The following is a 21,043-nucleotide window of genomic DNA, read 5'->3' as shown; positions in this document are numbered from 1 at the left end:
TTAGGTATGGGCCTTGAATTCCTGATCTTTCCAAGACTTTTATCATGAATGTGTGTTGGATTTTGTCAAATGCTTTCTCCGCATCTAAGGAGATGATCATGTGGTTTTTGTCTTTGAGTTTGTTTATATACTGAATTAGGTTGATGGATTTCCGTGTATTGAACCATCCCTGCATCCCTGGGATGAAACCTGGTGGTACGTTGTCTTAAAGAATTCAATGAAACTGAACCCATTTTAGCTGGGGTTCAAATTAATGCAGCTATTGTGGAAATCAGTGTAGAGATTTCTCACAGAGCTAAAAACAGAACCACTGTATGCCCCATCTTTCTCATTCCTGAGCATTAGCCCAGAGAATTCCATACCTTACCATAGAGAGAGCTGCATTCCCCCATTTTTCTTGATACTTTATTCACGATAACAAAGAATTGGAATCAACCTTGTTATCTATTGGTGGATGGATGGATGGATGAATGATGGAAATTTTATGTGGTACTTACTTTGGTGGAATATATACTAAAATTAGAATGATACAGGTTTTTGTGGCTCCTGTGCAAGGATGACATCCAAATCTGGGAAGCATTCCATATAACTCCGATGAGTTAGTTGTTATCATATTATATTTTATTATTATTCCTTAGAAACCTGTTTTCTAATGAGAGACAGGAAGGGAGTGGATCAAAGTGGGAGGAGATATGGGGAGGAACTGGGAGGAGTAGAGGGAGGAAATTAGGATAATAATTTGAATATTGTATATGAGAAAAATATGTATTTTTAATGAAAATTAATTTTAATGAAAATTTTCTTTTTTGGGAAAAGAAAATTTGTGTGAGAGGATATACATACATACATATACATAAGATTATTATTTAGCTCTAAAGATAATTGAAGTTTAAGAAACTACAGGAAAACCGGTGGGCTTCAAATGTTTAATATTGAAATCACATAATCTCAAAAAGAAATAAAGAGCATGTTCATTCTCAATTTGGAATCTAGTTATATATACACACATATGTATATATATATGTATGTGTGTGTGTATATATACACACACACACACATATATACATACATACATTTATATAAACTGGTATATAAACTGGTGTCCATGTAGGTATGGTATAATGAGAAGAGAAGAAGACTGAATAAGGGGATGGCTAGGGACTGAATGCACATAATGGACACTAGTTATGAATGAGAATATAATGCTCATTTTGTAGTTTTAAATGCATAAAATACTTAGTACTGAAAGTAAAATATTTAATATGAAGCTTCATAGTTTTTGTTTTCATGCCAGTGCTAATCATATATAATAAGTTGTATAGACTTTGGGTCTCCTTAATTTTGGTGTATAATGTTTTTATTTGCAAGTACTTTTATAATAAATTTTATTAAAAAAACTCAGTATGGATTTGGTTTTTTTCAATTTTTGGTGACTTGAACACTGAAACTATTTTTTATTGAGCAGGATTACAAAAGGCAACTGAAAACAGTGACATTTCGGTGGCAGGAAAATCAAATGCTGATCAAAAAGAAAGAAAAGATCATTGTATCTCTTAACCAACAAGTGGCTTTTGGGATCAATAAAATGTCCAAGTAAGTAGAAAATTTGATAAAAGTGAAAATTCAGAATTTGTCTTTTTTAGCTTTAATCTACCTGCAGCCCCTAGGTGGCAGTGTGACTGCACAGTAGGAATTACAAAGGCTTGTTGTATATCCTTTTTTTTTTTAAAGAAGTTACAATTTGAAATATAAGTAAAGAAAATATGTAATAAAAAAATTTTTAAAAAATAAGTTACAAAAAGTCAGGAATAAGCTTCCAGTGAAAAAGCTGTAGAAGTTTATTTGCTGTTTTCAAGGTCAGAATTCATAGAAGATATACTTGGTCCCTTTCTCAGCTACAACGGGGCTTTTCTGTGTTAATGAAAAATTATTTCTAACATTTTATGACTTAGATTACAGCGTCAAATCCATGCTAAAGATGATGAAATCAAGAACCTTAAAGACCAGCTTTCCTTGAAAAGGTACGCCATTTTCTTTTGTTGGCACTCCCTCTCTGAAACGTAACATCTTTAGCTGGGATAATCATTTATCATCCAAACAGCATTTTTTCACAGGAGATTGAGTGATATGAGTAACTCCATTAGACTTGTAGGTATCAATAGAAAGAGGTGTAGACCGATTGGAATCTGCATTCATCATAGTTCTGTCCAGAGAAAACTGGCAACAGCTCAGTCAGCAGCATGATAGATTCAACAAATTACTACCAGAAACAGGAACTTCTGTGCAGTAATACTAGCTGCAAATACTTTGTAGTACTCAGTGTTTTACGAAAACAGTGTTCACTATTCACATAGCATAAAACTCACATGGCTAATGCATGTGGCCCAGTGCCTTTTTTGATATATTTATTGAAATAGATAACTATCATCACTGTCTTATTTCCAGATCATTTTTGTCACTCCTAAACAAACACGTACTTTTTAAAAGTTATTTCCTCTTTATTCCTTCAGCTTCTGGTAAGCACCAACTTACTTTATGTCCTTTGGATTTGCTCATTCTGAACATCTCATATATGAGGCTCTTATATGAGGCTTCTTAGAACTAATTTGTTTCATTTCCCGTAGTGGTTTGAAATCCCTCCCTGTTACATACCAAAAGTAAAATTGCAGGCTCATCAATAAACTTCGCAATTTACTTTTTAGAGAATTACAAAGCTGTTGTACAAAAAGCTACACCTTTTTTATAAAAGTGTCAGCAGTGTTGGTGGGCCAGTTCTCTTTTCTCTTCTTTCTCACCAAAACATTGTAGATTGTATTAATTTTACCTGCTACATGTTAAATGTAGAGCAGTCTGTTATTTTGGTTTGTATTTTTCCACTGACTTAAGTAATTCAACATTTTAAGTGCTTATTAATAATCAGGGTATCTTCTTGTGTAAATTTGTTCAATTTCTTGACCTATTTTAAAAATTGAAAATCTTTCGCTGTTGAGACCTTTGAGTTCTTTGTATGTTTATTACGAGAAGGATTTTTCCTGTACCTTATGAGTAGTATGAAAGTGCTCTAGCAATAAGCTATCACCAGCCCTGTGGAACATTTTGATCTGTAGGCATTTTTACCTGTGTTCTTTAAGTTGTCTTTCTATTTGCCTAATGTCTTTAAAGTACAACTGTTTTTAATTTTGATGGAATGTAATTTTTTTATTTTAGGCAAACTTTATACAATATATAGTGACATAATAATACTTGTGTTGCAGTAGTTTAAACATTTTATCTCTCTAATAAGCACTGTCTTTGATGGGATATATTTGTCATCTTCCACCATTAATTTTTTTTTAAAGTTTTTAAACACCTGGGTGTATTTCTTTTAACAAAACATTAAAAATGGTTTCTGTGATAGTCCTTATTATAAAGGTCCATTTTCAGTTGTTAAAGGCAGGGTTTAGTTTCTAGGTTATGCGATTGTGAGATTTCAGTGTAGGCGCCTGAGAAAGAATAGAAGGAAATAGAGAAAAGCCTCAGAGGTTGCGCTCTCTGTAATGGCCTGCACAGGATCCACAGGATCTTCCATTCAAGCTCTGGAGTTCAATTCCATTCTAAGGTATGAAACCCAAATACTAAATGAAATAACCAGTAAACTGTTTGATTGCCTTGACTTTCTTTATTACAATGCTAAGGAAGCTTATACACTTCTGCTGTTGACACAGTAGACACTGTTAAATCCAGTTTTCTAACAATAACTAGTATTTAATACTTAATGCCAAAGAGAGTGTTTTATGTATATTTTCTGAATTATTTTTATGTCAGTTTTTTTAACGTAATGAAACTTTCTCCATTTTCCCATGTACAGAAGCTAAGAATAGAGAACTAAGCACCTTGCTCTTGTGGTTCCTCCACTATAACTATTGACAGGGTAGTTATTAACAGCAGACACTGATTTCCTCAACATCAGGGTGACAACCGATTCGTTATCTATTAAGGATTTTCTGCTTCATAGAAGATATTGATTATCTTGTTAATTTACCCTATCATAGTAGAAGTACAACATAACTAGCTCAAAGCATTATTTAAAATAAAGTATTATTTCCATTCATGAAAGCTTCATCTTTATGATCATGTCACATCCCAAATTCTATGTACAAATCATTAGGAAAAAAGTACTGCCTCCTCTAAGATCCTCACTTTCGAATTTGTTATGTAATAAAACTTACCCTGGGGAAATGCAGCACACATCTACTCAACCCCAGATAGGAAATCCACAATAGACCAAAAGTACAGACACTACCAGAGCCCAATGTGCTGAACCCATGAGTTTTATTGGGGTTGCTTATAGGAGCAGAAATGACTTAGAGACAGCTATATCACAAAGGCCAACCTCAGCATCAGTGACCGAAGACAAAACTGAGAACCTGGATCATATTACAAGGTCTGAGGCAGTTCATCAGGTTGGAGAATGGCCTTTCCTGGTATCTCAATTGGTCTAAACTTCTTCCTGATGCTGGTCTGGTGGCAGCATCTTTTCAACTTTGCTTGCTAAGAGTCTTCATTGTGCTTTGGCTCTGCTCTTCTGAGAGACTATTAGCTTTTATTGCTTACTCTGGGAGAGAGGGGCTTAATGAATTTGATTGATTTCAGGAACTTTCTGAAGCTGTTTTGAATTTTTTATACCATACTGCTTAAGAAGTTTCCTGCAAGATGATATGTTTTAATCTCAGAGGAAATTTATACAACAGGGTAAAGATTTCAAGAAATGAATTGTAGGTCCAGGAGAACCCAAACATTCAATCCATTGTTTTTGTCTTAAGGTCTTATATTTAATAGGTTATGGAGGTAAGATTCATTTTAAGATTTTAGATTCACAATATAGGTCACAGCCTCTGTACTAAGAATTTTAAAACTTCTGCACTTTTGGTAATAAAGGGATACCTGTATGTTTTAATGTCTTGTCATGCATTGGTTTGGGTTTTGTTTTTTTTTTTTTTTTTTTTTTTTTGATGTTATTTTTTTTTTTTCAAGAAAACATTTCCTTGTGATGGTTTTATCTTTTATCTTCCTCCTTCTAAGTTAGAAGAGGCTATCATTATAATGTTGCTAATTCTTTACGGTCATGCATTTCAGATCTCAGTGGGAAATGGAGAAGCATAATCTGGAAAGCACAGTTAAAACGTATTTAAACAAACTAAATGCAGAAACCAGCAGAGCCTTAACAGCTGAGGTAAAAAGGGTGGGGGGGCGTGGAGGGGAAGAATAATTTTATGTTAGTAAAGCTAAAGAGTTGAAAAAATAATTGGCTTTGGAATAAACACAAATAAAATTTAATATCATTCAGAAAACTACAGCTTAAATTCAGACCCTTTTGTTTGACTGGCATGCCATTTGGGAGTGCTTGAGTATTTGTAATGTTAAGTTGCTTTCCTTCAGCAACTCTAAGAAATTGCAGTATTTATAGTTGGAGACTACCTCTCAGCAAGCTAGGTCTTTAAGCCATACTTATAAGAATAACATTTAACTACTGCTGTAATGCCACTTTCTCTAATGTGTCCCATTCAGATCTCCCAAAAATACGTACATATCATAAACCCCAACATCAAAAGCCAACTTACTTCCCATAGAAAGTCTCCTAATATTGTTAAAGTTAGTTTATAATACCACAGCTGGGGTCTCTCACAAGAAATAAGATTGTATGTGTGTATGTGATTTTTATATATACATAGTGAAACTTGCTATATAGTAAGATCACATTGTTAGAAGAACTTGCTAATGTTAGAAAGCATTACAAATCCTGCCACCTGTCACTTCTCTTTTCTAGTCAAGTTCTTGGGATTCCAGAAGAACTGAGAAGTGATAATCCAAGCAGTCCAAGGCATTGATGCTATAGCTTTACCTTAACAAATGGAAAGCTGCCCTTATCTTAAGTACATGTGTATTTGCTCTTAAGAGCTTTTAGTTAAAAGTTTCTATCTCCTTCTATTACTAATTTTAGAAAACACTTTGTACCATATTACTGTCTGAGAGCATTGATCTTTGTAACTATTGAGTAATTAACAGCTAAAATTTTAAACTAGATGATTGGACATCAGTAATAATGTAGAAAGTCTTCCTTCTGCGGGAGAAATACTGGAACAGATCTGTGAGGTCCATTCAGACTATGCCCTGTAGTCTGATTATTTTTGTACCCCTTCTTCATGAACATATAAGCAGCAGGATTTCTTTTAAGTATTCCCAAACTTAGCTAACTTAGAAGTTAAAATTCCTGATGTCTAGTCTATCCCTGTTATCAGTCAAGTTAGTATCCAGGGGACCAAGGCTCTACTCTAAAGTTTCCAAGATTAGTCCAATATTGGGGGGGAAAGTTGAAAAGCGATGTTCTTAGCCTTACTAGCACTGTAACTATTGAATAAAATAAGTATAACTGCAGAATTGCTTTGATCAGAAAGTGTTTATGATGCTTCTTGGATTATCAGATAGTACAGAGTTCCTGGAAGGGATTGAAAATCACTTTGAGTTTACTTGAGATGACTAAAATTCCCACTTAGAATTCCTTCAATTCCTTTGTCTTTCAAAATCTGTAGGTGTACTTTTTACAATGTCGTAGAGACTTTGGTTTACTGCACCTCGAGCAGACAGAAAAGGAGTGCCTCAATCAGCTGGCCAGGGTGACGCACATGGCGGCAAGGTACGTCTTTCTTCTTTCCTAACTCACCATGACATCAGAGAGGTACAAGCGTCTCCACAGTTGACTGTGATGGATTTTACAAATGTTTGGCACAGTCACTGGGGTATTTCTAAGACCTCAGGTTTGTTTTCTTTTTTCTTGATGTATGTTGTTTCATCTGCTGAATTATTGACAAGCAGTTGAATACAGTGGCAGCTTCTTCCCCACTGGCAGGCATGCATGAAGTGTACAAGACAGATTCTCATTGCAAAACTTTTCTATTTGTTTTTCTACTAATGCTTGATTTTAAGTACTTTTGTAATATATTTAGGAAAAAAATTGGTAACAATACCTAATGTTATGAGGCAATTTCTGCCGTGTTCTATTAATTTTCAAATATTGGAATGAGTTCTATGAAATCTTCCTTAAATTTGTAATTTATAATTTATAAAAGGTATACCTTTTAATTTTAGTGAACTGATTATCTCTGAGATTAAAGTATTATTTCATAATAATCATTTTAAAATTATCATTATTCTTTAATGTTGATGCACAATCAAGTTGAGAAGTTACTATTGTGAGTGATTGGTCTGTCTTTGCTTGCCAGAAGGAGAACATTATAAAACTTAGAGTACTGTGAGGCTACTTTTTGTCTGATCTTACTGATGACTTATTTTGCTTTTGTAAATTGTTAGGCTCGTGATGTAGATATGGTAATGCTGTTATAAATAGCCCATTTGGAAATCCACAGGAGATTTCTTGTAGAGACAGTACACACTAAAACTTTGTGAGTTGTTCCTGCCTTGAGTGGTTATAGAATGTGTATCAGTAGACAGTTCCTAACTGGTGCACCTATGTTCTTTATCAGGACAGTGACAGCATTCCTTATCACAGGAAAGTGTTGGTTGGTTTTCTCTATTTGTATTTTGTGTGAGTGTTTGTTTTTATAATTTGTCATCTCAGAAGCAGTTTAATTTTCTAATTCACATTAAAGCCAGCTAGATCAATTCTGGCTCTATGATATCAGGGTTAAAATGAAGGTGATCTGAAACCTGCCTCCAAGGTGGTTCAGCATTCATGAGAATGCACCTGCAACTTCCCTGTTTGGATTTTTTAACTTTCCTACTTTATTGCAGATATTTTGGAACAAAACGATTTTGTAGTAACTTCAAGATGGAAAAGAAATGGCATTCTGGAGATAGGGAGAAAACAATTTCTGAAAGCATGTGTTATTATCTTCCCTTAGAAAGGATGCATATATCATTGATTTCTCTTTATTAATAACAACCCTTGTCCATGTATTTTTTACCTTTGAGGTAATTGCTAGTATTGAGGGTAATTTTAATTTTTATATATATATTTTTACATAAATACTAGAGAACACTTGAAAATTTTAGAAACTTAAATGTTATATATAAAACGTTTCCTCTGTGTCTCCTTTTCTATATCAGCAACCTAGAATCACTTCAACTAAAAGCTGCTGTAGATAGTTGGAATGCTATTGTGGCAGATGTTCGAAACAAGATTGCATTCCTCAGGGTAAGTTCTGAGTATACTTCAATCAAATTGGCAGAATTTATGCGAGAGTACATCTAACACTAAAAGCAAATAGTGCTCAAGAAACTTAAGTATATTTTTTTCATCTCAGTTACCAAAGATTATCCTCTGGTTTGTAATTATTTTAATATACTTAACGTTAGATATGAATTATAGACTCATATGTGACTTTTTAGTTCATTATCACAAGAAAAGATAAACTCAAAAGTTTCCCCTTACGTAATTTTCCCATAATTCCAAAGCCAAACAAAATTAAACTCCAGATTGACTCTAAACAAATTAAATGTCTTAACTTGCTATGGGACTAATCAATAATTTTACATGTATAGAATTAAGTGGAATATCAAATAAGGCTGTATTCTTTTCTAATCTTATCATTTTATATAATTGTTCCACACTTCAGAATCTTAACTATTGATTTAATTGAATTGAAAATGTGAAAAGGCTCAACTAGTTAGTATTTATAGATACGGTCTTCAAACCTGTATGTGAACAGTGATTGATTTTAACATCCATATCTGTAAATGAAGCAGTGGTATTCAGTTGCAAAGAAGGACCTGCCTCTGAGGGATTTGTCTGCTTTTATAATGATGGTTTGAACCGTTTTTTTTCTCTCCATGATCATTTTCCCTCTGTCCTTAGTGCTACTTAGAATTTCTTTTAGGCATATTCAGACTTTTAGTGTCAAATGCTCCTTGTTTCTGTCCAAGCCTATTTCTGTTTTGGAAATCACTAAATGCTTTGTTTTAAAGGTTGTATTTTCCATTGTTTGTGGGTTATTCACTAAAATGAATAAAAAAAACAAACAAACAAAAAAACCTAGGAACTATGCCAAAAAATACTGAAAGCACAAAAGTTCCCAAAGTTAGACTCCCACTCCCCTTTCTTTTCTCTTCTCCCCCTCTACCTCTGTTCTCCTCTTCTTCCTGCCTTCCTCCTACCCACTCCCAGACTCCAATACATTTATAGAACTGGAGCAAGCCAGAGTTGTAGTTTTTTAGATAAATAGAATCACGGATATTGAATATCAATTCTTTGTTTAAAATGTGTCCATTGTCCTGTTACCTCTGTGTTTCTTATAGGTACTTGACTCTTCAAAGTTTATCCTCACTTTCTATCAATGCTTCCTATTTGAGAACTGGGAACTGTAGAAAAACTGAGGAGTTACCATAAGCAACTAAATTATGTCATTAAATCCCTGAAACACAGCTTCTTTTTTTTTTTTAACTTTATTTAAAAATGTTCGTTACAATTTCAGTTTTTTTACTTAACAAGTCTACTGTTTAATCTCTCAGGATTAAAAAGAAAAATACCAAGACTCTAGAACTTAACAACAAAAGAATGTCAAGGACACATCTGCCCCTGGTTGTACATTATTTCACTTAGAAACACGGCTTCCTAAATGTGGGCATGAAAGTGTATAGAATTATTTTTATGTCAGAAATTGTTGTATTTCTTCTATCATTGGGTTTAGAACTACTAGTTTATGTTGAATTATAACATAATTCAAACAGTACTGTATAGAGTTTCATTAGATTCACTAATGATCTGGAATGTATTGATCTTCTGTCAGACACAGTACAATGAACAGATCAACAAGGTGAAGCAGGGGTTTGCCTTGAGTACCTTGCCTCCAGTCCAGCTTCCTCCACCACCACCAAGCCCTGAGATACTGGTAAGATGCCTGACATTTTAGAAAGTTGCTGTCTTCATTTTGATAAGTGGTAAACTGTAAAATACTGAACATACAGTGTATTTGCTGTGTGCTCAAATGGAACTAAGGGCATGTTTTTTGTTTTTTGTTTTTTGTTTTTTTTTTTTTTGGTTTTTCGAGACAGGGTTTCTCTGTGTAGCCCAGGCTGTCCTGGCACTCAATTTGTAGACCAGGCTGGCCTCGAACTCAGAAATCCACCTGCCTCTGCCTCCCGAGTGCTGGGATTAAAGGCGTGCACCACCACGCCCAGCAAGGGCATGTTTTAAATACCAGTTTGCCACTGATGGCCAGTCCATGCTGATACTATAAACAGGGATACAGTTTGACAGAGACTAGTTCAAACTGGCACGTAGGCATTTGAAGTCTAAATGCTATTTTTATCCTCCCAAACGTACATACTTTATGAATAACTTGATTTCTTATTGCTTTCCATAGCACTGTCTAAGTAAAACATTCCAACATAATGCCCTAGAAAGCTAACTAGAGAGCCAGTCCCTTTACTTCCACCTGAGACTTCCTTTTCTTTAGCTTTTATAATCTCCCGTGGTTATGACTACAGGAGCAGTTTCCACTAGCACTACTTCTCTCTTTATAAGGAACTAGTAGATTTAACCAGATGTACTTATCTGTGTACTTTAGAGATGAGAGTACTTTAATCTCAGAAATACACACAAAGTTTTTGTGAATTTTTAGGAGATTATTACTAGGTAATACTTATTTTTTCTATAAATCTGGGTATAGAAAGTAAAGAAAAGTAAGATATTGAGGGGCATTTGGCTTTTGGTAATTCTGTAAACTTTATTTCTACTCATCATTGAGTATAACAAAGACCACATATTTGCTAGAATGTATCACAAATGGTATCTTTTCCAGTTTCCAATACAGTCTTATTTGTATCTAAAACTTCATGATTGTAATCCATTACTGGTCACAGTATTATAACCATTAGTTCTTCTGAATTCCCACTAGAATTACTCATTAAACTCTGCTTACAGCATTCTAGAGGTTTTATTCTTGTCAAATATTTCCAGATTCTTTCCACTATAGACCTAAAAACCATAAGATCAGATTTAGTCATCAGTGACCTACCACTGAACCCTAACTTTCTGTTTGTTTTATAGCCACTATGATCACCTATGAAATAAAAGCAATTTAAGGGCGGAAGAATATCTTTTGGCTCACAGTTTTAGAGGGCTCCATCTATTATGGCAGGAAGACTGTGGCACAGCAGAGCTCTTCCTTCACTTCATTGATATGCTAGGAAGCAGAAGAAAGAAAAGTCACTTATTCTTTTCAAAAAAATTATTGGTACTAAGAGAATAGTGATTCTCAAAGGGAGCTCAATGTAGATTCATTACCCACCACTTATTCATTATTTTAAAACTTAGGGAAAACTTTGAAGTTATATATAATTCTATGTAGAATTTATATATGTGTGTGTGTCTGTGTGTGTGTTATATTCATATGTAAGTTGATTTTACATATATAAGTATATGTAAAAAATAAAGCAAAATGAAATCCAGCTTCAACATTATTCAGCAGTTGAAAGTTTATCATGTCCTCCTTGTGCCTGGATTGTTATAAAGCAAACTTCAGGAATTTAATTTCAACCATTTATATATATACACATATAGACATACATACATACATACATATATGAATGAGGAACTCTTACTGTACATAATCACAACATTATCTTAAGAAAACCATAATTTATAGATAAAGCTAATATTTAATATTCAGTTAGAATTTATATTTACTTAATTTTTTCAAAATATTTTTTTCTTACTTATAAGTCCCAGTGTCTCTTTCCTAGTAATTAAGAATCAAATATCAACTTGTCTATTCATTGTAAGTGCACCATTAATTTTTCACTTTAAGATCATTTCTTAGAACTATGTTAATGTTCTTTTGTCACTTCATCAAATTATTATTGTGCTCCTTCTTTATATGTTAGACCTAGCACATTATAGAAGCTCCATAAGCCTGTCCCCTTCTGTTCTTAAACAAACAGTCCCAGGTCTCTCTGTCATGCTAATATGCCTTCAGAAACATAGCCACACCCACAGCTGACCTATGTGGGGCAGTATCCCTTGTATGAGCCCCACTTCATCCTTCTGTGTATTTGAAGCTAAAGATAGAGTCCTGATTCTATCACATGGCACATTCAGTACATGATTGAGGAAGCTATATTTTATATGGATAATTTTGAGGATTTTTAAATGAAATTTCTGAGGATTATCTGTCAACATGGAAAGGATTCACCAAGGCATTTGAGGTTTCTATGCATATTATACTTTTGAAAGTCTTATAATATTAGATTTTTGCTCTTTATTTTATCTGAGGGTGAACCTTAAATATCACTTTGTCCAACCCTCTTATATTATAGACTAAAAATTTGGCATTCAAAGGTATACAAGCCAGTTCTTCTATCACACTTTCTTTGCTTTTTCAAGTTCTACTAGATTTAAGTAATATTCTGACACACATTGCTTTTAATGTACTTTGTATCTGAATTTCAAATCAGTATTTTACCCCCTGCATAGCTCTATGACTTTTGGCCAGGTAAGTCTTTAATATGTTCAGGATTTTGTTTCATTTTGTTCTGTTTTGCCTTTTTATGTTAGATACAGCAATTCTTAGGAAGACCCCTTGTGAAGGAATCTTTCTTTCGACCCATACTTACTGTCCCTCAAATGCCTGCAGTTTGCCCTGGAGTCATCTCTGCAGCTGTACAACCTAGACCACCCCTGGTAAGAGCCTTTTCTTGTGAAATATCAACTAGTTTTTTATAAGTAAAATGGAGTTCCTGAATAAAAATTTATCTTCATTCATTTGTTTGGTAGGATAATGTTGGTAATGCTGGTGATGATGATAATTAAGTGATAATTAAATCAATATTATTTTTTACCTCATATTATCTTAGTTTTTAAATACAAAGATAGATTGTTTTCATACTACTGAGTCCTTGAAATTGCAGTTTTACTTGTGTAACAATAAAAACGTTGACATTCTTATTGTGTAGAAAAGCAATGAAGCCAAGTCACAGTGCAGTAAATTAAGCTACTAACCTTACATGTGTACCCAGGATATTCAGCTGTATCTGCAACAAATAACTTAAGGAACCTCAACTTGGAACAAAACCCTAAAAGTTTACAATCTTCCTAATCGTAGATAGTTAGATAAGTTTTTTTTTCAAAGGAATAAAGATATTTAAAATGACTGAAATTACTATTTGTCATCTTGACTAAAGTTTAAGAAAGAAAGAAAATTCTTCCAAAAGATGAATGTCAGACATAATTAGGGAAAAAAATGTTCTAATCCTGATTTTTCCATAAGGAAACTTCTTGGCATCTTTTTTTTTTTAATTTTAAACTACTGATTTTATTCCCCTTTTTGTCTACCCTCTGAATGTTCCATGTCTTATACCTTCTCCCCGCCCCTCTGTCTCCACGAGGATGTCCTCACCCCCTAACCCCACCAGACCTCTAAACTCTCTGGGCCTCCAGTCTGTCAAGAGTTAGGTGCATCTTCTCTGACTAAACCCAGACCCGGCAGTCCTCTGCTATATGTGTGTTGGGGGCCTCATATCATCTGGTGTGGGCTGCCTGGTTGGTGTTCTAGTACCAGATTATTGTGTAACTTTCAAGTGCTTTTGTGTGTTCCAATTCATACATTTATTAAAGATTTTAGTACTAAAGGAGTCACACCATAATACTCTGTTATATACTATGTTGAAAAAAAAAAAACTAAACATATTCCATGGAATCTCCAATACCCAGACATATTCATCTATTTGTAAGAACTTAATTGATTTGCTATAATTTATTTACTCATTCCTTTATTGGCAAGCTTTAAGTAGTTTTCAACTTTTCACTATTATTTTTTAAAATTTCAATTATAAGCACTCTGTATGTGTTTCTGTATGTGCTAGTAATTACTAGGAAAACATCCTGCTTTTAAAGTAGTAAAAATAGGTAATAGAAAGTTAGCAATACTGTATTTGTTATGAAAAAACTGAAAGAAGGCAACATAGGTCTGTGTTCTTCATTTTGCTTTTTTCTAAAGCATTGAAGTGTTATGTTGGCATGCAATGTTGCCTGATAACTGAAGCTGATGGTTATAACTTCCTGCCCTTTACAGATGCCTGGTATAACCTGGGCTATGCCAACACCTATAGGCGATACTGTGTCACCCAGTGCAAGTCTGTGCAGTGAACCTCTCATGATAAACTGGGAGAGGATTACAGACAGGCTGAAAACTGCTTTTCCACAACAGACAAGGTACCTTAATTTTTCTTTAGTTGGTTGCACATGTATTTTTTTCAGTTTTATAGTCCTAATTGTAGAAATGAAACATTTTGCACACATACAAGGACAAATATTTCCATACTTATGGTCTTAGTAAAATAAAATTGACTAGAAAGATATTGTGCCCAACAGAAATGCTAAACATTTTTACATTGTATTACTCTTAAGTAGTGCAAAGATAAGTGTTTATGTTTGTTCATTTATTGGAAGTGCTAGATGTAAACTTAACCGATTTGAATGCCTCCAGCTACAATAATTATTTTATTAACGGTTCACCAAAGTAAATTCTCAGATAATTGGAGTCTAAACCCCAACAGTATCAAGTTTCAGTTTGGGGTTTTTTTTTTCCCATTTTATTTATATTCTTCTGATTTCTGTGTGAGTCGACACAGTTCAATATAATAAATCATGATCTTTCTGGCGTTAACAGGATTTAGAATTAACTAAATGTAAAATTCTAAAATCTGTGCTATTATATTTGCAGAAATAAGTCTAGTTTCCCTTTGTATTTTCATTTGAAAACATATCCTGTTGCTATCAAATTAGATTTTGGTTTTAATAAGTTTCATAATTATAAATAGAAAGTAGAATTGTAGATAATTATAAAATGAATAAATCATGAACCAAAGGAAAGAAGAATATCTCATTCTTCTTTTTCTATCAGATGCTCAGATAGCAGCAGAGGATTACAAAGGAAAATACTAACTAAAATAGTTATGTCATAAAGGTGTCTTTTACTTGCTTTCCTTTTTTATTTAATAAAAAAATAAAAATTTGTCTTAATTTTTTAAAAGTAAAACATTTAAATATAATAAAGTTGAGAAAACAATAGTAATAATTATTAAAATGGTTATTTAAGAAGGCATAATATAGTCTTGAGTAAAGTTTTAGATACAAAATTCTCAATATGTAAATAAATCAACTCAATTTTCATATAATGAACTCAAATATCATTAGCTTTCACTGGTAAACACATAAAATATCACTTCTGGACACAACAGTTTTCATTTGGTTGTAAATAAATGCAGATGACATTTTTAGATTCAAGACTAGAGTTTAGTCTGTATGTTGACTTGTCTCATGAATAGAATTCTATAGTTCATTTTTGAGGGCACAACCTTGAAGAAGTACGAAAAGCTAGCCCATCTCTTATTTTTGATATCTTCCAGGAAAGAGCTAACAGATTTCTTACAACAGTTAAAGGATTCTCATGGAAAGTCCGTGTCTCGACTGACATTTGATGAAATTGTCTACAAAATTTCTCAAATGATTGAGCCCAAGAAATCTGAGGTAAAACAAACAAATAAAAAACAACAACAAACTTTAATTCTGTATTCTCATATCTGAAATAGTTTCACAACATGTTAAAGAATCAAGTATCAATAGCTTAATCATAGGACATCATTGATTAGCAGTAAATCCTCAATTTCAACTTGACAAATGACAGGGAAGTGTTTTTGATCAGACTAGAATAAGCCTGATCCCTTTCCATCTTCTAATGGCTTCCTTGAGTAATTCTGAATGCAAATTTTGTTTGGTTTTGTTTCTAATTTTCTGGAATGATTTATTTAAAAGTAGTCTTTACATAGCTCTAAGAAATACTGCCAGCATTTTTTTAAGATTTATCATAAACGTTGTTTATCCTTTTGGTAATTTTTGCTACAATTTATTCAGTTCTATAAATTGATACTGTTTTAGGATAATTCTTTTTTTTTAATTTTTAATATTTTTTATTACATATTTTCCTCAATTACATTTCCAGTGCTATCCCAAAAGTCCCCCATAGCGCCCCCCACTTCCCTACCCACCCATTCCCATTCTTTTGGCCCTGGCATTCCCCTATATTGGGGCATATAAAGTTTGCAAGTCCAATGGGCCTCTCTTTCCATTGATGGCCGACTAGGCCATCTTTCGATACATATGCAGCTAGAGACAAGAGCTCCGGGGTACTGGTTAGTTCATCATGTTGTTCCGACAATAGGGTTGCAGATCCCTTTAGCTCCTTGGGTACTTTCTCTAGCTCCTCCATTGGGAGCCCTGTGATCCATCCAATAGCTGACTGTGAGCATCCACTCCTGTGTTTGCTAGGCCCCGGCATCGTCTCACAAGAGACAGCTATATTTGGGTCCTTTCAGCAAAATCTTGCTAGTGTATGCAATGGTGTCCGCGTTTAGAAGCTGATTATGGGATGGATCCCTGGATACGGCAGTCTCTAGATGGTCCATCCTTTCATCACAGCTCCAAACTTTGTCTCTGTAACCCTGTTTTAGGATAATTCTTAAAAATAAATGTTAATTTTAGAGTGAAGAAAAGTCTGCTCAAGATGGCAATAATGCTTCACCCAGCCACACTGCATCACAGCCTAATACTCCCCAGGACCCCAAGTCAGCACAAGGTTCTGCCACATGGGAAGGAGACAAAGATATGGTGAGACAGAACTTATTAACTATGAACACATTTAGGTCTGAGAGGAAAAGAATGGTCTAAATTTTATCCTGTCTGTTTTTCTCTAGGATAATGAAGAGGAAGAAGAGGAGCCTTGTGTAATCTGTCATGAGAATTTGTCTCCAGAAAACCTTTCAGCTTTGCCTTGTGCTCACAAATTTCACTCTCAGGTAAATGTTTAAGCTTGTCCTGCTAACATTTTACCATTAATCACCTAAGCAAGATCACTACCTTACTTACAAGGTCCATCAGCATCCGGTGCCATTTCACAGTCCCACTGGGCATAACTATACGTCACTCTGGGTGCCATACAGAAACGTTTAATCTTGCACTGTATACAGTCATGGTTGTGCTACTGTTTTTCAGGAGGACAGCCTGGAGATTTAAATGGTATACAGTATACAGTTCCCATGAACAGAACTAGGAGAAATATTGATTGACATAGCAATGAGTGACAAGACTAGCAACAAAGAAGTGCCACTTTACCCCGACTTGCTATAAATTCTACAGTGTCTGTTGTCCTTTGTAATAATGGCCCTTCTCATTTTAAAGCAGAAGACTTCCTTAGTAATCTCTCTCAGCTCTTGTGTTTATGTGTGAAGGTTCAGATCCTGGAGTGTTAATGCTAGAGAAGCGTAAGGCTGGCATATCTTTTGTGTTCTTGATATTTCCATGTATTACCTGGAGCTGCTGTTGTGTAACTGTTACTCATGTATAATGTATGGCCCAAATCCTCTTGTGATTTGACAAAAGAAAAGATAATCTTAGACAAGAAGTGTTTTCTTGGGGATTTTTCCAAACCATGTTTCAGAGATACAGTATGTGGTACTTGATGCAAAATTATGTGTATTGTCTTCTTCAATCTGAAGAGGTATGAAAAAATAGCCAATCCCAGAGGTCTTCAAGATGGCACTTAGCCACCCAGCTTTCCCATTTTGAAATTTTGATGTATGATGATTTTTAAAGAAAAGTGTTTAACAGAACTTATACCCACATCACAGTGAACAAGTACATGATTGATTCAGGTTACTCTTTAGAATTAGTTACTAGGCCTCAAACATAGTCCCTGTACATAATCCTTTTACCTGATTTGGCTCTCCATTATTCAAATATCAAAAACTCCTGGGTTTGATGTTAACATGTAGAGTCAAAACAAAGCCAATACTTTATAGTTCAAGATTGTTGTCATTGTCACCATAGAAAACAATCAGAAGAGACTTTTCCTCCAGGGAGTTTCAGGATTAGAGCCCCGTAAGGATATTGGTAACATTCATATGCTTAGTTATGATTTTTTAAAATGAATTATAAATGAAAAGAACGTATAAATAAAATCGACAGAAGAGAGACTATAGCAATCTTCCCCAATATCCTTGTCAGGAAGAAGCACTAGTCATTTTTAAAATAGGGTGAGACCAAAATTCTAATCAAATAGATTGGCTTAAAGATACTCTGCAGTTGCCAGCTGTGTTGCTTAGCAAACCAGAGGGGGAGCCACACTTAGAGCAGTTGGCTGGGCTTTCCAGTCCACCAGAAGATGTGATGGTTGGTGTATACAGTGTATAGAGTGATAGCTGCCTCTGCTAGGCTAAATTTGAAACTCTGACTTGAATCATTTTGCTCCTTAGTGCATTAGACCATGGTTGATGCAACAGGGCACATGCCCCACCTGCAGACTCCATGTTTTGCAACCAGAAGAATTCCCTGGCCACCCCAACGGGCAGTTACACAAGATCTGATACAAGGCAGGTAGCTATACCTAAGATCAGCTTTAGACACTGGAATTTAGTTGTGCTTTTTAATGAGCTAATTGTTTGAACAGTCTTGTGCCTTGACCAGCTAATCATACCAAAGCTGAGTCAAAGAGATTGAGAGAGATCTACAGCACATGTAATTAAATGGAAGAGACTAAAGAACATGGATTTTATTGCTTTTTGTAAGATTTTCCATCTGTAAACACAAGGCCTGTAAACATGACTATCAGTATATTTCTTAGAATGTCCTGCCTTTTCAACCTTTTTTTCTTCCTTCTTATTCTATTGTCTTTTCCTTTCTCTCAAGTATATTTTATTTTCCTGAAATGAGTTTAGTAGAACAAGTAGAAGGGTAGGAAAATCCTATAGACTTTAGTTTTCTTTTTAACTTTGAAAGCTTAGTATTAAAATATAATTATTGTAAGTTATATTTCTATCTTCTGAAATGGCCATACTTGATAAGATTATGGACTTTGACACGGGTGATCATACAATGGTTTGCAATAGCTTGGGAGAGGTGATTGTTAGGTTTCAGACAGTGCAGATCGTTTGTCAACTTGTTGTTGCCATGCAATCTCCATAATAATTATACTGTAGAAACTGCAACTAAGATTCGCCTTTCCCCGAAGAGCTAGTTCTTAAAAATCACACCACAAGATGCCTATATTCCCAATATTTAGCAAAATAAATATAGAATGAACTTAGAATTTGAAATCAAGATTAATAAAAGGGGCAGATATGCAAATTAAGTCATTTGCTGGAATAAGTAATTGAAATTTTACATTCCTTTGTAAACATACTCTTTGGTTCTTAGTCATTTGCATTTGGAGTAATTAGAGGTTTTTGTTGTTGCTGTTTTGTTTTGTTTTCTTCTTTAAAAGTGTCTCCTTTATGTAGTTGTTCTGGGGAAGAGAAGAAGCCATTATATGTATTGCTGCTGCTTATGACAGAGTTGATATCCACTTAGTCCAGTTGTCTATCAAAGCTTATTACTGAGAATTTCAATTCTTAGACAATAAAGCCTATTTTAAAAACTAGTGTAAATGCCTGTAAGTATTGTACATGCCTGTACCTTCAAACGTAAAGTAAGCCATGGTACCTGTGAGACATGTGTTCCTTGGTTCATATTCACAATCTCAATTTTATTAATTTCAGGGGAAAAGTTTTTTGACTCAGCAACTATTTTGTCTGTATATTTCAGTGTAAATGTATCTTGAAGTTACTGTGAATCTCTATTTAAAAAGTCAATGTGTGTGATTGTATGCTAAACTTCTTTTTTTTATTTTGAAATCAAACTGAAAAATGTGAAGAAAAATATTTTTAAAATTTCAACATCTGAGGGGATAAGTTGACTTGGCAGGTAATGGTGCTTGTTGCAGAGTTTGCTGACCTGAGTTCTATTGCTGGGACCTGCATGCTGAAAGGAACAAACCAATAGTCCACAAATTTTCCACTAACTTTCATGTGTACATTGTGGCTTTTGTGTGTACATGCACACAGTACTCATAGATGTACAAAAGAAAAAGAAAAGAAAGAGAATTTTTAAATATGCAATTTGTCCATATATAAAATACCAATATTGTGTTTGAATTGCAAAAATCTAGAACTTATGGGACATTTAATCATTATGTTATCATGGTTATGTAGCAAGTTACCTTGTAAAATTTAGTTCTTGCTTGTAATTGTAATTTCATTGTTATGTGGAAAATAAAAATATTTCTGAATTGAATATCTATTTCTTTATGTATTCATCTTAAATGTGTCCAAACAAACTTTAATTTTCTATTTCAAATGTCTGCTTCTGTTGACTCGTACTTAAATTTATCTTCTCTTTTGAGGAAATCATAGGAAAATATCTAAGTTGTCAGCCAGCTCATCTTGTAAAATGTCATGGATGACTGAGCATCTCAGAATACAAGAGTTTTGGGGACTCAGTGTTTTCCTTATCTGTCTTGTTTGTTTTGCAACTGTGTCTTGTCCAAAGTCATGTGGCTGGGCTCGTGATGCTCTGCCACATGCCACCTTTACAAGTTCGTATGCTAGAGTGATAGTAGTAATGACTTGTCATTCTTGGCTTAAGGCAAGGGGCCAGAAGACTGAACATAGTCACTAATATATAGTGAGAATGTAGAAATACACTACCTCACAAAGTCATTTTTAGTTCTACAGATGCTGAAGTTAATGGATCTATAAAACACAAAATGTTCACTGTCATGCTTTCTTCTGAGGAATGATCTTACCCTTGTCAGAAACCAGTTAACAACCAGAGAGCTCCTGGAATGGCAGTGTTTGTATCAAAAATACTTCAGGAGGCTCAATGAGTAAGAGTGCTTACTGGCCAAGTATGTAGACCTGAGTTTGAATCCTGTTGCCCCTATATAAAAATTGGGGCAGGCTTTTTACCTGGTCTATTCAGAAGGTGGACACAAAGAGCCTGGGAATTTACTGAACAGACAGCCTACAAAACATGGGAGGCTTTAGGTTCAGTGACAGATTTTATCTCAAGGGAATGTGGTAGAAGAAGAAAGAACAGGAGATCTAGAGCTACCATCTGGACTCTGCACCTTTGTATGCACACACAAGATTTTTAAAACAAAATAATCTGGAAGTATCC

General features: G+C 34.3%; 1 protein-coding gene across 4 annotated transcripts in view; it reads left to right on the top strand.

The window, feature by feature from the left end:
• Positions 1 to 20,162, top strand: part of Dzip3 (DAZ interacting zinc finger protein 3) — a 62,845-nt gene extending 42,683 nt beyond the window's left edge. For 2 of the 4 annotated variants that reach the window (XM_021184722.2, XM_029470345.1), the window contains 12 exons: positions 1,466 to 1,593; positions 1,953 to 2,021; positions 5,116 to 5,212; positions 6,570 to 6,673; positions 8,104 to 8,191; positions 9,783 to 9,884; positions 12,551 to 12,676; positions 14,067 to 14,206; positions 15,403 to 15,523; positions 16,535 to 16,660; positions 16,747 to 16,848; positions 18,304 to 20,162. In XM_021184722.2, coding sequence (XP_021040381.1) covers positions 1,466 to 1,593; positions 1,953 to 2,021; positions 5,116 to 5,212; positions 6,570 to 6,673; positions 8,104 to 8,191; positions 9,783 to 9,884; positions 12,551 to 12,676; positions 14,067 to 14,206; positions 15,403 to 15,523; positions 16,535 to 16,660; positions 16,747 to 16,848; positions 18,304 to 18,414 — 1,314 coding nt within the window. In that variant the 3' untranslated portion in view covers positions 18,415 to 20,162. Of the gene's footprint in view, positions 1 to 1,465; positions 1,594 to 1,952; positions 2,022 to 5,115; positions 5,213 to 6,569; positions 6,674 to 8,103; positions 8,192 to 9,782; positions 9,885 to 12,550; positions 12,677 to 14,066; positions 14,207 to 15,402; positions 15,524 to 16,534; positions 16,661 to 16,746; positions 16,849 to 17,044 lie in introns of all 4 variants that reach the window. The other 2 variants (XM_021184723.2, XM_029470344.1) reach the window with 2 other exon arrangements.
• Positions 20,163 to 21,043: the final 881 nt, after the last annotated feature.

This window comes from Mus caroli, chromosome 16 (assembly GCF_900094665.2).
Source record: "Mus caroli chromosome 16, CAROLI_EIJ_v1.1, whole genome shotgun sequence".
Classification (NCBI taxonomy): Eukaryota; Metazoa; Chordata; class Mammalia; order Rodentia; family Muridae; genus Mus; species Mus caroli.
The sequence above is the reverse complement of the archived record's forward strand: the minus strand, read 5'-3'. Positions and strand labels throughout refer to the sequence as shown.